The sequence below is a fragment of the Eurytemora carolleeae genome, unplaced genomic scaffold (genome assembly GCF_000591075.1).
Source record: "Eurytemora carolleeae unplaced genomic scaffold, Eaff_2.0 scaffold600, whole genome shotgun sequence".
NCBI classification, from domain to species: domain Eukaryota; kingdom Metazoa; phylum Arthropoda; class Copepoda; order Calanoida; family Temoridae; genus Eurytemora; species Eurytemora carolleeae.
In genome coordinates, this window is record NW_019397594.1 from 112,604 (window position 1) to 131,471 (window position 18,868).

Genomic DNA, 18,868 nt, shown 5'->3' on the forward strand with positions numbered 1-18,868 from the left:
CTTCGTCTGGAAATTGTACCTGATTGAACAATATATCAGAAAAGTGTAATATTTCTAACCAATGTTCTAGAATATGTTTCAAGCTTCAGATATCCTTCTCTGGCTTTGAATACAAATATAGAGATAAACCTGGGATAACCCCCGGAGTACCTTAAAGGGACTGTACGCGTGATTTTTAGGGATTAACCCAAATTTCGAGGGGATTATTGACGCAAATTTGTGGCAGTTGCGCGGATTTTGTTGCGAATTTCGCGTAAAAATTCCTAATTCCGCGTAAAAGTTTACGGAATACGCAAATACTTGGACCTCTAGTTTACCGTGACATGTCAGTCCATAAATACAATACTTTCAAATATTTTAGAATTGGAATTTTTCCAAAAATCAAGGATTTTAATCATCAATAAAATTATGTTGTAAAAGCATTGATATAAATGATCAAATATATTGTGCAATGTGTAGCATTTGTCTTCAGAGAGAAAAGTTGGAGATTTCTATTTTTCGATAAAAATTATAGATAATATCGAATTTAAGGAAAGTATTTCATTTTCATGGCAATACCCAATTTACAACGGTAACCTTGATTCTTGAAACCTTAATCTGACCAAAAATGTGGAATAGAGCTTCGGTTTTCTAACTCGAAAAGTGTATAATCCTAATAATTTGTTCAGTCTTTCTTATAAGTAAAAAACACATGCATTGTGCATTTTACCTTTGCAGAGTAACCACACATATCAAAAAAATTCTAAAACAAAAAGTATTTAATTTTAAGGATAAATATGGAGGTGTTACAAAGGATGTTTCACGTGGTTTAAAGCAGTAACCAAATCTAAGTATTATACTATAAAGATTTATTCACACACAAAGATATAAATACATATACAAATGGTGTAGTTTAAACTTGTTTAAATACATTTTTAAAGCATAGTTTTACAAGAGAAAAAAGAAAAATATGCAAAATTATGCACAAATAGGCGACATTGATCATCACTCATTACATAACATATTGATTATTTCATGTTCTGTTTGTACCCAATCAAACTTAGTTACAAGTGCTCTTTCCATCAAAAGCCATGACAGAATGAGCAATATTTTTCTAAAGAGGGAAAAATGATTTGAAAGACCTTAAACTTTATTAAATAAAAAAATGTTCAACTATTCTAAAACTCTGAAAATAATTGTGTTTCTTTTTCTAACTTTTTCGCCAAACAAACAAAAAACAGGTAATCTTTTTACAAATGTTAAGTTAAGTTAGAATCAGAAATGATAAATTAAAAAAACTTTCTTTAAAAAGTTTGAAATTAGATTGTCAAAGGAGAAACTTAAAAAGTTGAATCTTTAAAGATAAAAGATAAATAAAAGTAAGAATTTTTAAAAACATATTTATGGTCAGACTGTCAGATAATCAAATAAGTAAGAAATTGAGTGTTTGTCACAAACTCAAATGTTATTATCCCACGCAATGGCATTTTTCTTTACGATTCGTTGCACTAAATTTCGCGCAATGATTTTTTTTTCGTATGTTGCGCATGTTCTGTAAAACAATTCGCAATGAAAATTGCGCAATGCAGCACAATAAACCCGAGCGCTATATTGCGCAAAAACAACTTTTTGTTTTGCTTATCATTGATTTGTTGCAATAACAATATTCGCAATGAAGATTGCGCGGTTTTGTGCAAAAAAAGCAATATTGTACAAAGACATGATTTTGAGGTGCAATAAATAATAATAAAACACTCAAATAATTCCATTTATTATATTTCTAACTATAGGCTTTGTATATGATCTAACAGAATTTATAGTTTGAATTAGCAAGAATCTACGATATCGGGTTGCAAAGATATAGGAATGAGAAAATCATAGTTTGTGCCAAAAACTCAGTTCCTTTGCAGAAATATAGTACAATATATAATAAAACATATTATGTTCTACGCAAAAAGAAAAAAACAGGAAATAAGCATTGGATGTAAGATATTTTTTTTAAAAATATGACTAGAAGTTTATTGAGGCATGAATGGCAATATTTATTGCGAATCAATGCGCAAAAATGTTAATATTGCGTGGAACCCTAACGCAAAGGAAGCAACCATTGCGCATCGTTGCACATCGTTGCGTGCAATGCTATTGCGATCGGAAACCCTAGCTGAAATACGGTAATTATTTCAAAATAAATATGCTCGGAAATGAAAACACGAACCATAAAAACTAATTCTCACAACTTATTGTTGGTTTAAAGGTGACATTTTTTGCTTCTATATATTGTAGCAGTCATCTTGTTTTCTTTGTTACATTGTAACAAAGAAACGAGGTAATAAAAGGAGAAAAAAGTTTCATCAGCTTCTTTGATAGATTTGTGACAGAACATTCAGATCCTGTACTAGAGAATATGTACACTACGTGTCTAGATTACAGTGAACTAGGGGTTGCAATCTATCCAGCAAAAATCGATGAAAATTTTGCCAACTTCTTCTTCGACTGGAAGCATAATTTTAATTTACACTCCATCCCAGGATAGCAATGTACTAATAAAAACAGTATCCTTGAAAACTTAATCTGATCAAAAATTTGTTTTTCTGACTCGGAAAGTGTTTATTTCTTTGAATTTCTCAATTATTTCTTAATAACAGCCAGATATCTAATGTCACTTTTGCGGTGAAACTACAAATGAGAATAAACAGCTTAAAAAAGCAAAAACATGCAATCATACTTGATTACACAAAAGCTTTTTAGGTTATCGTTGTAAATCGCTTACAGTCCTTTTAAACGTTAAAGCTGAAAGCATGTTCTTTATAGTTAAAATGTACATGGTTAGGGGAATAACAAAGTTAAAGTATTTTAGTCACCCTCGACTAACCAGAGATAGAGGCATTCGGTTTCTTCTATTTGAATTCTTACGCGCTTTGGTCTATAATCAAACAATCTTTAAACTTACGGATTTGTTTGTTTTAGACTTTTCATTCAAAATGCATTTGCCAGCAAAAAAGTGTTTAATGAAAAAGGCTAAAAAATTATGCTTAATAGCAAAATTGTGATCGAAAGTCACAGCTTTCTGGACTATTGACAGAACTGTTAAATCCACGTGTAGTGAGTTAAAATTTAAAGACCAAAGTGTTGCGACGCTTAGGTCAGAGTTGACCCAGTTTTGAAAACTGTTGCAACTTTTATTTGCAGTTGGATCTATTCATTTTCTCTCAGATGAAAGTGATCGGAAGTCCCTCCTTCTTCAATTCCTAATAATTTGTTCAGTCNTAGTGAGGGGGGATCATTTCCTGCTAAGGGATTTGGAAATTGAATTTCCGGAATCGCCCCTTCTTTCCAGATTTTAAGAAACTATAGAAATGTTTATAAATACGTTGTTACAAAAACCCTAAACAATGTGTCCAATAAGATAAATAAGATTTGACATATTCAGACTTATAAAAAGAAAAATTCTTTCTTTTTAAGAATGACTTTATTTCGAATAAAATTTTGATAAATTAAAAAAGGATCAACATATGAAAATGCGGGAAATCTGAAAAAAAACATTGACGTCATCCAGACGGAAAAGATATTGTTTACATTTAATGTACGACAAAAAACTCCTGTTAATTTGATGTACCGATCTTTAGGCAACTAAAGGAAGTTTTACAGTATTCATACAGCCTACAGAGGGCAACAAGGGACAGTACACCAAATATATCACTCCCTTAATAAGTTACCCTAATAGCTATAGCAAAAATTAAGCGCTCTATTTCACAAAAAAACAAGCATAGTTTGAGCAAAATTGATGAAGAAAGTCTTGTTTTTCTTTCTTAAAAGACAAAAACATCTTCTTCATTGTTGTTCAAATAATGGTTTAAAGGGCAAGACTGTAAATTGGGCAAGCAACTCTTAAAAACATGTCTATAGTAACTTTAACCTGTGATAATGGTAAGGTCGGCTTGCCTGATATCCATACTTGAAATTGATCTTGATAATGTTATGTATAATTCAGGGGTGTATATTTTCTTGTCATATCCAACCCCCCACCCCTTTCTTGCTCTCCCCCTCTTAAAAAAAAAGTAAGGTATGATTGCGTGGAATACATTTTGTTTGGAGGTCATATTCACTGAATTAGGGGGGGGGGGATTGGAATTAAAAGAATGAAAGAGGATTAAAAAAATTTCCTTTTGATGTCAGATTTTTCATTATTTTTCCCCAGATCTTCAAATATATTCAACCTTGTATGTTTTAGAGACTTTTTTGTCAAGAAAACTTTTTATTTTGGATTTATCTTTGGACAAAGTTGACATGAGAGAAGTATATTTAGATGGATGATACAGATGTATCAGATAGAATAATAATATTATTATAAACAAGTTGAAAAAAATATATTTACAATGATTCAGCTGTCTTGGAACATCAGTGGGCCTTCATTTTCACTCTTGAGATGTAAATTTTTTACTTTTTTCTGAAATTAAATATGTTAAGAACATGGCAGTATGTTTTAAATGTAATGTTAGCATACAAAATAATTGCAAAAGTAAAAGATTTTAAAAATAACAATAGCATATTGGAAAATTTGATAAAATATTCTTATCTGTGTTATCTTTAATCAGTAATCAATTTCCCCGTAATTTTGTATAATATGCAAAAACCTAAATTAAAAATTGAACAAATTTCATATTTAATATTTGGGGAACTCTTCAAAAAATATTATTTTGCAAAATTATTTTTGGTCAAATATTTTTTTATCTTTAACATTTTCTTACTTTCTTCTAAATTTCCATCAATGTTATAAAAAACTTTTTACTAAAAACTTTTTAGTTTACTTATTACATGAAATTGTTCGGTTTACACTCCACAATTGCTATGTTTCATGTTCATTGGACTATTCAAAATCATAAGCCATCTTCCTATTTCAGAGTTTTGCCGTTATCAAGCTGTATGTATGTGTGTATGTTACCTATAGCTGTAAATTTTACTACAGGGAGAAGGATTTACTTTTTTGTACTGTTACAGCTTACTCTAGCTGCATAAAAGTCGGCTGGTACTTGAAATGACTGGAGTTTACAATGAATAGGGTACATTATTAAATCTGAATTATTCAAAGATATCCTGTTAATTTTTACTCTGTTGGAACTATCAAAAATTATTGACTTGTTGATAGATTTAACACTAACTATAAAAATAAATGTAAAATTTGCTCTTATGACTGTCAGGCATATCCATGAGATTGGCATGTAAAACTACACAAATACTTATGGACATGGGCAATGCCGGATACTTTTGCTAGTTGTTTGATATAATTTGTTAACTTAAAGCTGCATTGTCATATGTTTGTCTCATCCTCAGTAGGTTTTGCTTTTGAAAAGTCTTTAAAAGGTTTATTTACAACCTGTTTTTTTGTAACATTACAAGTTGATAAAAACTACGTTATTTGGTTTGCTGGGTAATAAAAATCTGCTACAAAAACAAACACATTCATAGATAATGTACTGCAGGTTTATGTGCTAATGTACAACATGTCTATATACTAATGTACAGTTGGTATATGTACTATAATGTACTGCAGGTATACGTACTAATTTACTGCAGGCATTTGTACTTATGTACTGAATATATATGTACTAATGTACTGCACCTATACGTACTAATGTACTGCAGGTATATTTACTAATGTACTGCTGGTATATTTACTAATGCACAGCTGGTATATGTACTATTGTACTGCAGGTATATGTACCTGTACACGATGGGACACCACGACGACATGAACTGGGGCCTGGTGTCCTGCTACCTCTTCGAGTTCATGATGGAAACCTCACCACAGATTTTTCACTCGGCTTCCAATTGGTTGACATTAGGTAAAGAGCTTTTAAAGGAACTCTGATTTCTTGCCACAAACTCAGATTTGTATAGAAAAAAATCCAACAATTTAAGTTTAAAGGGAGTGTTCGCGAAAAATGAAAGGTGGTATAGGCTTAATGCGAAAAAAAAGCGCTTTTGATCGCTACTAATCTAACTTCTATCTGTGGCGTCTATAAGGAGAAAATTGTTAAAGACGTCTCATACTGAATAACTTAGCGCCCATACAAATTCAGAAAATTGCAACATACGACTAAGACCGTAAAAAATCAATTTAATTTCAAACAAATCATTCAGATATTACAACCTAAAGTCATCGATTATCTTTCGCCACATTTGTATATAGTTTATATTTTTTAATATTTATTAATTAATTTGTTTACAGTACGTTAGACATTGGACCCTGGACTTGCAATTTGTCTTTGGTTTTCGTAAAGTTAATAGATGTCATAGGAGTAAAGAAAAACATTTTAAGTCTTTAAAACTTGGCAAATCTTAGCCTCCTTCTTTGTATAATTAAAAGTTGTCGGAGATACTAAAGATTTAAACAACCTTAGTTATTATTAATACTTTGAATTTTAGACATACTTCTCATTATCTCAATCAATTCTCAGGGTACAAAAACGGCAGACCACATTTTGGAAATCTCAAAACTAAACGCATAAGATGCTACCCAAATCTTAGGAAGCAATGTTATAATTACAACATTTCTGCTTACTTCAGGGCCCACAATCTTACAAAGCTCTTCTTTGACTTGGACCCTGAACTTCACTTCAAAATTTTTAAAGAACAAATTATTTTTATAGAATCAACGAGAGCCAGAATGAAACTTTAAGTAAACCAAGCAAAGATTTAAAAATTTACCCAAAAATCTAGGGTCCACTCAGATAAAACAGCTGTGAAGAACACCCACAAAATTACATGTATGCTGGCCCAGAAGAGTAAAGATCGGTAGATAGAAGCATATCTATAAGCGGGCCGCGGTCAAAACTTCATGACCTCAGTGCTCCGCATACGGAGGTCAACAGAGTCTAAACATTACTGATTATGTAATGTCTCACGTAGGTCTTTTAATATTTTAAGTTTGAAAAAATCGAAGATTGTGCCTTCTAACTTTTGGAAAAAGTGGCTGAATTCAAATGGACTGACCCTGCCTTTACCTGCGCTTGGTTTTAACTTACGATTTTTGTTATTATTTCCTTTTAAAGTCGACCCACTCAACTTAGAATCTCAAACTAAGTACATTCCCGTGGTTCTCTCGAGTTCTCCAATCCCAATTCGAGGCAAATCAGTCAAGGGGTTCCTGAGTTATGATTGGACATCCAAACAAACAGAGATCATACTTTAGTCAAATTATGATCAAAGGTGACAGCTTGCTGGGATCCCAAATATGAAAATATTATGTACAATGTTATACCATCGATCCATTTATTAATTAAAATATTGGTCATCCAATATATCCTTACTGTTGAGATAGACACACCGAAAGCTTAGTTGATGGTGTCCTGTTTAATTTACGTTAACATTTCCTTTATAATAAAAAAATATTGTAGAGAATTGCATATTCAATTGAATCATCTCAAAATGTTTTTAAAAATATTTTTCCGGGAGGCATTACAATATTATTGGATATTTTTTCCAATATTTTGGTAAAATAAAAGATGCTAAGTATGTTTACATAAACCTCTGTATTTTACAGTATACGAACAAAACAGTTTTGTAAATGTTTGAAAGAAAGCAAGGACATAATACAACATCCTACATTTCTTTATAAAATGATTATTTTGACTCGCAGTATTCATTATTCAGAACCTTAATCGATTTTGGTAATCGTAAGTTCAAATGACCCTCACACAGAACCGCTGTCATTTGAATATCCGAGCTGGGCAAGCCTTTGCGGTCCTAGTTTGGACTGTACCGCCAATTTACAATTACTAAAGCGGCAGACCTGTGTGCCCGTGATGCAAAGGGGACAATACTCAATAACCTTTTCGACCTTTGAAGGATCAACGAGGGCAGAAAACTCGGTGTGTTGATCTCTAAAATGTTGGTCAAAAAGCCGTAAAATTAAAGTTATTGTGAACTCAACACAGTTGACGTTATTGTTAAGTTTCTTTTTTGCGACGTTAATATGCAAACAACGTGTTAAACAATTTAAAGCGAATATGTAGATAAATAAGGATTCGCGAACAGTCCCTTTAATTTCAAATTGGTGAACAATCCTTTTTAACATTTTATTTTTCAGCCCTGGCAGTGCAGAGGTATATTTATGTCTGCCATGCTTCAATGGCGAAACAATGGTGTACAGTACTCAGATCCCAGGTAGAGAGTAGGGAGTAGGGAGGAGGGAGTAGGGAGGAGGGAGTAGGGAGTAGGGAGTAGGGAGTAGAAAGTAGAAGGTACGAAGTTATTATAAATTGAATGAAAAAGAAGTAAATTAAATTAAAATATAATTTAGATAATAAATATCTAAAAACACTGGGCACAAAAACAACCATTCAGCTTTTAACTCAATTAACTGAAAAGAAAAGATCTATAATAAATACAATAATAAATCTACTCTTTCATCGAAATGCTAAAAACAAAACTAAACAAACATATTAAATTACAAAAACAAACTACTTATAAATTGGAGTTGACTGTTGAAATTAAATTGTGAATAAGATTTACTCTTAGGAACTGTTGATGTAACCCTTAGAACCTTTATCTAATCAATAATGTGGAAGATAATATCGGTTTTATAGTCTAAAAAGTGTTTTATTCCGCTAATTTTGTCCGTTGTCTCAAGCAAGAAAAGCGCACTTTTCTCTTTAAGATAGAGAACCTGCACGAATGATATACAAAAAGTTATCCAAAACAAAAAAACAAAAACATTCTTGATCTGGCAACGCTTGGGTACCGTTGTGAATCATGTTTAAAAGGGTACCGTTGTGAATCATGTATGCCACTCAATTGAGGGTCACTTTAAATGCATGCTAAATATTGAATGTATTTTAAAAATGGACAAAAGTTAACAATTTTTTTAAGCTTTCCAAATTTCTATGCTATATCATCATGCACAGTTATATGATATTAATCTGTAAACAGTATGCACGCTATCTGGAGAATATGAATTAATTCTTTTTATTATTAATACAGTATCTATATTTTCATGAATAAATGGTAATACTATACATTATACATTATATTACATTATATATGTATTGGTAAATGAATTTATAACTTGACTAAAACTCTAATTGTTTTTCCTTTTTTCTTTGCAACCTGATGTCGTAGACTTTTGATATAATCTACTGCACTAGCAAACAAAAAGTCAAATATTTAAAAATATCAATTATGAATTTTACGAAAAGCGTAAATAATTTTCTGCAGTAAAAATAAAAATAATTATATTTTTTAATCAAAATTTCATTAACAGTAAGACCCATAATACAGTAGAATAGGAAGACGACTACTAGATTTTAGTACACTATACATGTCAACACATCAAGTGTGCAAGTGTTGTTAATCGCTTTATGCATAAATTTTCTCTCAGGGTCAAAATATTTCCAATCATGTAAAGTTTTCAAAATATTTTATTCTAATTATTTTGTCTCTTCTTCACTATGCCAAACTTTGACCCTAAAAGAAAATAATTTGCAAAAAACGAACCAAAAGCAAACCAAAAACTAACTGAAACAAATGCGTTAAAACGATTTTTTGCTTCCCATTTTTCAGTTTTTAGGATAAAAATATTTCAAAGTTTAATAAAGCAAAGTAACCAAATACAGTTTTGAAGTGTGGAAAGTTTTATTAAAAGTTATTAAAAACGAACCTTAACGATTAAGAAAATCATAAACAGACCAATTTCAAATAATAAGTTGATATTAAAGCAACCAGTTCATATATTTGAAGTACAACTATTTGCAGTACAGCCATTTGCATTACAGCCATTTGCAGTACAGCCATTTGCAGTACAGCCATTTGCAGTACAACCATTTGCAGTACAACCATTTGCAGTACAACCATTTGCAGTACAACCATTTGCAGTACAACCATTTGCAGTACAAACATTTAAAATACAACTTTAAATATATATTTTTTTATGGGTCACACTGTGCGAAATTCTAGAATTATTAAAACGGGGGATTGTTCTCCACTGAAAATGAAAAAATAACTCCTTTAAGGTAGGGCCGAACTGAGATCTTGAATCCATTATTTGATAGTTTAGGACCGAACTGAGATCTTGAATTAATTATTTGGTAGTTTAGGGCCGAACTGAGATCTTGAATGTAGTTTAGGGCCGAACTGAGATCTTGAATCCATTATTTGATAGTTTAGGGCCGAACTGAGATCTTGAATCCATTATTTGATAGTTTAGGGCCGAACTGAGATCTTGAATCCATTATTTGATAGTTTAGGACCGAACTGAGATCTTGAATCCATTATTTGGTAGTTAGAAATTAAAATTAAACCTTAATTAAATTAAACCTTTTACTAACGAAAAAATATATGAAACTCATCTTAACTCTTTTGACCATAATTAGTGCCGAAACATTTAAATAAAAAATAAAACAAGTAAGTAGGTAAAAGCAAAGTTAAAGTTGAAGATATTGTCTAGAAATATTAAGACAAATTGTTGGAATTTAACACTTTTCAATCCAAATAATGCCGATATCTTTCATATCATTGATCGATCAAGAATGTAATGCAAGGAAAGTTAATTGCCGTTGCGTATACTCTGCGTACATATTGAAACCAGTTCTCTTTGGGCGGAATTTGTAAACAAGAATAGATGCCTCATTGTTCTTTTAGTATCCGAGGAGCATTGAATTTTGATAATATTGATAATTCACATAATAGTTTCCTATGACCAGAATATTTCATTGATTATTTATGTGAAAGATGGATCCCATTTCAGGCTTCGACATCTGTCTTGTGTTTACATTACCGCCCAGTGACAGTACACTGCAGTACACTTCTAAATTAACTTTCTTTGCATTAAACCCTTGGATCAGATAAAGGGTTAAAGGGTACCGTTGTACGACAAATGAAGAGTCACTTAAAACTACAATGACTGTCCCATTAAGCATGTTTTTCCCACATTGTAAATTTTGAATAACATGTTTTTGAAGAAACCACTTATATATATTTTATATGATATAATTTAATATAAAAATGATAAAGACATGATTTAATATAATTTTCTTTATTAACTTAACAAAAAATATGTCATTACATTGCACATCTTACACATAGTAGAAATTGCTTAACTTATATATGTAATGTAACGGAGTTCAAAGTTCGTATTTTTAACAAAGAATGTCAGATCATGGTTGGAATCAATTATCTCTGTATATGGGAACTCTGTTAGGTGTTTACATAAACTAAAACTCCTTTTTTTAAAAATCACAAACGAATGTAACAGATTCTTTAAGAATTGATATTTGTGCTTTTATGAATAGTTAAAATGTATTTATATGTTTGTATTTTTGTGAACATCCTGTGAACACTGTGTATTTTTACGTGGGCTCAAGGTGAAGACTACGCCTTAAATCTAACATTGAAATCTGGAAAACATGATATCATCAGTTGTAACCAACCCTTGAGCAGCTCCGGAGTTCCAAACCAACTCTGTACCACCAAAAAAGGGGATTTTATTGATATTCTAAAATCAGAGTAGAATTATCATTTTCGGAACAAGTCCTGAACCAGAAAGTTCATCTACACCAGCGTTAAGCAGCTCCCACTTGTACCGACCAGTCAAGACTACCCAGTGTAAAGTTGACTCAGCATGTTTGTTTCGTGGATTGGGGATTTGTTTCCGAACCTATTTAAGGTTTTACTTTTTTGTCACCGGACTAACCAGAGTGAGCAGCACTCGGTTTCTTCTATTTGAAATCAAATAGAGTTTTGGTCTTTAATTCAATAATCATTTACATTAAGGATTTGTTTCTTTTATACTATTTCATTCAAAATGTATATGCCAACAAAAAAGTATAAAATAGAAAAGGCTAACAAATTATGTTTAATGGGTTAAATTGTGATAGAAAGTCACAGCTTTCTGGAATATTGACCGAACCGTTAAATCCACGTGGGCTGGTATAATAGAATTGCAGCCTTCTAGTATACTGTATTTATATATCTAGTTTATATTTGTAAAACATTAAGTTTATAATTTACACATTTTGTACTTACCAAATCAGTTAAATCTCAACCCTATATTGTACTCTTTTTTATATCCTTTTATCGTGTACAGAGCGTCCCATATCATATCTACAATCTTTAACGCCTCAATACGCACATAATACTCAAAAAATCTAGACCTGAAGAATAAATTATAATCTTGTGTAAATGAACATATCAACATGCAGAACACCATGGGGTTGCTTGATTTTTGCTCAAGAAAAGTAGGCTGGCAAGATCTATGTGGGTTTGGATCATGCAAATATTGAACCCATGTGGAATGCAATTTCGGGTTGAGACAATTCTTGACCGAGCGATGCGGCCAGGACCAGGTTAGAGGCCGAGCGATGCGGCTATGACAAGAGAGCGGCCTTTTTATAGTTTATGGTCGATTAGAGGGATATTCTATGCTGCATTTTTGATTGTGGGGGGGGGGGGATCTAGAAAGCAAGATCTATAGAAATACCTAAAAAATGTATTTGATTTAAATTAATTTTTATTAAGGTATTGGTTGTTGTTATTGTTCTGGTTTCTCTGCTACATATGATTACAAGAATGGTGGATAGAACTTACAATGTTGTGGAGTTCTGTAAGTATAAACCTCAAACCCTCAAGTCAGTCAGTCCTAGTGTGGGGTGTACATTTGTAGAATCTAATTTAAAACATTAAAAATGAAGAGAGGAGAATATTGAATTGCAATTTAAAACATTCTTAGAAAAAGATTAAAATCTTCAAAACTGTCTCATCCAATTTACGAGACTAGGTTTAATAATTATACTCTGTCTTAAATTATCTGTCTCTTTTTCACACAAACAAATCAAGTCAAATCTAATATTTATTACATGCAGATTAAATATATTTTAACAATATAATTATCACATCAAAACCTCATGAGGAGGGAAAAAGAACTAAATACAAAAAAAAGAAAATGAAAAAAAAGAAAATGAATAAAAAGAAAAGAAGGAAACGGAAAATGAAAGAAAGAACCCTAGGAGAGAAAATTGGCATAAAATCTAATTTTTGTTACTAATAATAATTGTAAAGGAATATTTTTTCTTCAAATTAAAAAGAAATAAAGTGCACTTTCTTAAATACATTATTTGGGAATTTTTATTTCTATCCTATCTTGTTAAATTATATGGTTTAAATATACATTTTTTTGTATTTTAAGGAGCTTATCCTTTTCCCTTCTTTTATTAGATTAATGATTCTAATGAATTCTAATGTACAGCAAAAAGTAACATTGAGACAAATTGAAATTATATAAAAATATGGCCAGGCGTAGGAGAAGCTTGCATGTAGTAAAAAGTGGGCAAACATGATATTCTGTGAAATTGCAGTACGTTGTACATTGCTAATGATTTAAATGTTGTAAACTTGTGTAATGAAAATATTCATTGATACTGCGTGTCAATGGAGTATTTAATAGGATTAGCTTGAATCATAATTAAATCACACTGTAAAATATGTAGATAGTTATACTGCGTGATGTATATTTTCTCTAATCATGTAATAGACGTAATACAATGGTATTAATCATGTGATATAGATAACATCCTAGGAATTGAATATTGCCAATTCCTGTTAACTTTGTAACATAAACCATTTAAATAAAATGAGTTGATTGAGACTCTGCTTTGTTTACAGCAACTCAAAGTAGTCTGTGTTCTCGTTGAAACATACCATTGTAGATCTTGCTAAATGTTTTGGAATTGATTTGAGCTAGTGTCTGATTGACATTGATAGCTTATGAGATTGTGCAATTTGGCATTGAATCGAATATAGCTTAAAAGATAGCTTGTGTCCTCGTTAAATTATACAAGTTGAGATACAGCTTGTGTTAGTTAGTCCTAAATTATTGGATGCTTGTGTCCCTGTTTGGCATTTACAGCTGGTCCTTGTTGAATATAGAGTCGAGCTTTAGTCCTATATTATTGGATGCTTGTGTTTGTGGGGCATTTAGAGCCGGTCCCGTTTGATTGTGTTAACTGACAGACCTGGGTCCTGGATAGATATGTCTCGAGTAGATTGTTCTGGAGTAGGTATTTGCTATATGCAGAAGAGTTTTTTTTCGAATTTTATTTTTGGGAAAAAATGAAGATTTTCGTGCTTGAGCTTTTCTTGATCTTTACATCCTTTACTTTCCCTTTACTAAAAATAAGTATTAGCTACATTTATCTACAGTTTTACTCTACATCTTATACCTCTAGCTTTTTTTGTTTTGATGCAAATAGCTTCTCAATAGGACTTAAGGGAAAGAAAATTTAGTTAAAAATCTAGTTTTTTAGTTTTTTATCATTAATTTTGATCTTTTTCGAGATTTTTGGGTCAACAAAAATTTTCGCCTGCATCTGGGATTTCTAACATTTGTGCCCCCCCCTTTCAAATTCCTATCTAAGGCCCTGTTTTCATCAATTTTCCTACAAACAGCTTATTGTCAGCTTATTGTTCAATCCTGTACGAGTGAACATGTAGATAAGAGAATAGGTAAAAAGTCTAAAAACTTGTCAATATACGAGTGGCAAGTTTTCCTTTACTTTTCTTCAATTAAAAACTAGACAGAAGGTGTGCGTCATAGATTAATTAAAATAACAGATAGGATACTAGATGTCGTCTTTTCAAGATTTGGATGAAACTTGTTTTCACAATAACCCTGAGGCAGAAGCCCAGAGGATTTTCGTGCAGTCGGCGAAAAATTAAAACAAGAGCTAGAAGATAATCCGTTGAACGATCTAGAAAACCCTTGAACAATGTAAAGAGAAGTAATTCCTCTTAAAGGCCAAACTTAAATGAGGAGCAGACAAATGTTGCAGGAATGTAGTTACTGTTCTTTCTTTTACTCAGTTGTTTAGAAAATGTTTTCAAAAATAGTTCAAATGCAGATTACAAAATCCATAGCGCCAGTTCTCAATTTAATATAAGAATTAAAACTACGGGAATTTTTACTTTTTTCTGTTTCCCTCTGTATTATCATTCAAAATTTAATTTTACAAAAACGTTAGTTAAAGTTTTTAAACTTTTGCTTATTACGTTTATCTGAAACTTCTATTGAAAATTAAATGTTTTTACAACGTATTATTTCGTGTATGCTTTTAATGAAATGTTACTTAAGCCGACTTTATCCCATACTTAAGAAATTAATTTTATGAAATTTATCCCATATTTAATGAAATTCGATCTTCAGTACTGCTTTTTTAATATTTATAATTTAATTTGTTACAGGGTGTCCAAATAAACATGGGATTGATTTCTGATATTTAATGTAGGACAAAGAAAGTAAAAAAACGAGGCATGTACGTCTGTCTACCTTTCTTGTAATTTAAAAATTGACAAAGATATTAGATATTAAGATAATTTTGATTTATTAAATAAATTGGAACTTGTATAAATTTCACAATATCTGTAGTTTTTAAGATACAAAAATGGTAGACCACATTTTAAAAATATCAAAACAGGCGCTTCGATATTAGATGTTTAAGCTGGAATTTTGCAATAATTGTGTTCATGAAAAAATGCCGCATGTAACGAAGACGATATAAAAGTCGTCACTGGATTCCAATCGTTTTCAGATTTGTTGCTTATTTGCTGAATTTGATCTATTTAAACCCCCTATTTTTATACAAAATTGTATATATATTAATTTTCGTATAAATTTGACACAGTTTTATATCAATTTCTCGAGATAGGAACATCAGATATAACTTTCATGGGTCGCGATCGAGATCTAAAGTGATTAGCTTTCAGCCTATACCCCCTTTCATTTTTCCTTTACAGTCCCTTTAAATCTGAATGATCAAATTTAAATGACTTATTTACGGTTTGGGTGGAATAATCCAACTACGTGAGTTAACGGGTTTTATAAAACTAGAAGTGATTAAAGCCAAATTTAATTCGGGAACAGTCTGTACCCCCTTCATTTTTACGGAAAACACTCCCGTTAATAACTCAATTGTCCATGTGTACTTTATGCCTTATAATTTGTATCCTCTATGATAAATAACTCTATTATCTATGTATAATGTGTATACTCTATGTTATAACTCTATTATCTATGTATAATGTGTATACTCGAATGTTATAACTCTATTATCTATGTATAATGTGTATACTCTATATTATAACTCTATTATCTATGTATTTAGTCGAAGATGGTGAAGAGGTGATGGCGTGTACAGTACAGTTCTCTGATTGGTTGAAATCCATCTCTCTGAATGCGTACTTTCTGACCTTCTACTGGTAAGCCCTAATCAAGAAATATAGTTCCTTGGCCCTAACCAAGGAAAATACATCATGGAGCCCGAAACTTAAGACTGTATCGTCATAAACCCAGTTTCGGAAAGTTGTTTTCAGGAATTGGGTCCTACAGTTTTGAAGATACCGATATTATTTCATTTGTTTTCTTTACATTGTATTTTTTATAAGTTAAAATCTACGCAAATGCATGAACCCCGAAAAAGAGTGTATGTCCGATCATAACCTATTAACCCCTTGACAGATTTGCCCTAAATTTTGATTGGGGAACTTGTGTAGAACCACGGGGAATGTTCTTACCTTGGTTTAAAAGTTCTAGCAGAAAATATAAAAGGTTGACATGTGTAGAGTTTCCCAAGCTATTTATTGCATAAAATGCTTATAATTCTGGTCCTCAGAAACATCTGGTTAAGTTTTTTAGATTTTTAAAACAGGGAACACTCCCTTTATGTTTTTATTTTTGTTTCCAGGTTTCGTGTTATCTTTGTCCAACTGGTTCCCTGTGTTGCTTTGGTCATTCTCAACACATTGCTCTTCTCCGCAATGAAAAGGTTAAAAAACTTTTCGCCAACATTTATATTTTATTCGCAATTTCGAACAACCGAAACATTTAAAAATCACAAAATGTATTTGCGATCTTGAACATAAAACAAAAATTCTGTTCGAGATTTTGAACATAAAACACAAATTCTGTTCGAGATTTTAACATAAAACACAAATTATGTTAGAGACTTTGAACATAAAACACAAATTCTGTTCGAGATTTAAACATAAAACACAAATTCTGTTTGCGATTTTAAACATAAAACGCAAATTCTGTTCAAGATTTTGAACATAAAACGCAAATTCTGTTCGAGATTTCGAACAAAATGTTTATAATCTTGAAATACTTTTGGGATATTTTCTATCGGTGTAAATTGGGTCGGAAAAATTGAGAAATTTTTTTTTATAGTAATTGCCTTGTTTTGACCCTGAAATTAAATGCAAAAAAAGAACCAAAAAAAAACGTGATAAAACAATCGTTTTTGGTTCGTTGTTCCTTCTTTTCAGGATAGAGATTTCCTTAATTTTGAAGTGTGGGAAGTTTTTTATTTAAAAAACGAGAAAAATTTTTTTAACAAAAATCAGTCTTGAAAAAAACAAACCAGTTACTGCAGGCCCAGTCAAGTTTAAACTTTAAACACGTATCGTATGAATATATGGATATACGGATACATTGAAATAATCCATTAAAGAAGAAAATATGAAAGTTATGCAAATTTTTGACCTAGTTTCTCGCTTGTTTGAAACAAAAGAGAAGTTTGCACAGATTAATTGATATTAATCATGTTTTTTATAGCCTAAATATTACCATTACGTAAAAGCCCTTAGACAAACGAAGCTTTACGAAATTAAATTTTTGCGAGTACAAACAGTGCAGTTGATACTGATTTTTGTTATTCCTTTAAACTTTTACTGCTGGGCTCAAGTTAGTGAACGCTGAGTTATTCAGATCAGAAGTTTATAAACTTTGTTTAAGCATATCTAACCAACCTTAAAACAAGCATTTCGAATTCAGGTCACTCTAGTCTCATTTCAGTCCCTCTGTTCGCCCCAGGGAGATAAAACTGACGCGGTTCGCCCTATCATATGACTATACATGCTTTGCAGACTGGTACTTCATTTGAATAAGAAATATTTGTCTGATGTACATTTACTGCGTATACAATAACCTTTTCTGAATATTTCATATACAAAAGGAGTACACGTCTGCAAAGCATGTATAATCATATGGTAGGTCGAACCGCGTCAGTTATATCTCTCTTCTATTCCTTACTCCCTGGTTCGCCCTAATTAAAAATGATATAAAAGAAAAGCATAGTGTGCCCAATTATAATCTTGTAAACTTATCAACATATAGGATAATGTTACTCTATTAATGTTCTACAAGTAAGAAATGCAAAGATATATATATATTTTCTAAAAAAAGTATCAATATTCAATTTGTTAATAATTACGGTTTACGGAGTTAGCCTTTTAGCTACAGTGTTAGGCGATGTTATCAATACTATGAAGACGACTTTCGATCTCAATTTTAATTTATATATCAAATTGATAAACAGCGGATACACATATACATAGAAGTCCAGACAAGCTGTCAATAAAAAAAGATTCTCATTGATTACTTCTAAACTTGTAATTAAAAAAAGCTTGTTAACAATCAAAACTCAAATAAAAAGTCGTCTTCGTTTTATTGATATAATCGCCTAACACTGTATATCATTTTGCTAACTATTCTATAATTGTGAACACAATTTCTAATTGTGTTTAATTTTTTCAAGATTCTGAAACCAATAAGAATACATCAACCTTTTAAAAGAAAATTATCATTTACTGTTATACTCATATGGTAGCGCAAGTCAGATGAGAGGGTGCACATTTTTATAAGCACTATTCAGAGTAGATCTTTAGTCATGATATACCCTCTTAGCTCTAAATTAAGAAGGTCTGAGGTACTCTGCAAGCACTGGTAAAATATGCCACTTTCATCTGTTTGATCCTTTTATGAGTGGGTATATTTCTAAACAGTGAATTCTAGTTTTTGATTGGTGTATCTTCTTTAGTCAGTCCAAAAGATAAAGTTTCATGT

At 31.3% G+C, this 18,868-nt stretch overlaps 1 protein-coding gene across 1 annotated transcript in view; it reads left to right on the plus strand.

Annotated features, from left to right (window-relative positions):
* The window catches only part of LOC111715076 (sex peptide receptor), a 45,374-nt gene that overhangs the window by 15,886 nt on the left and 10,620 nt on the right, over positions 1 to 18,868 (plus strand). The window contains exons 6-10 of the mRNA XM_023490328.1: positions 5,692 to 5,822; positions 8,069 to 8,145; positions 12,493 to 12,577; positions 16,131 to 16,224; positions 16,710 to 16,790. Coding sequence (XP_023346096.1) covers positions 5,692 to 5,822; positions 8,069 to 8,145; positions 12,493 to 12,577; positions 16,131 to 16,224; positions 16,710 to 16,790 — 468 coding nt within the window. The remainder of the gene's footprint in view (positions 1 to 5,691; positions 5,823 to 8,068; positions 8,146 to 12,492; positions 12,578 to 16,130; positions 16,225 to 16,709; positions 16,791 to 18,868) is intronic.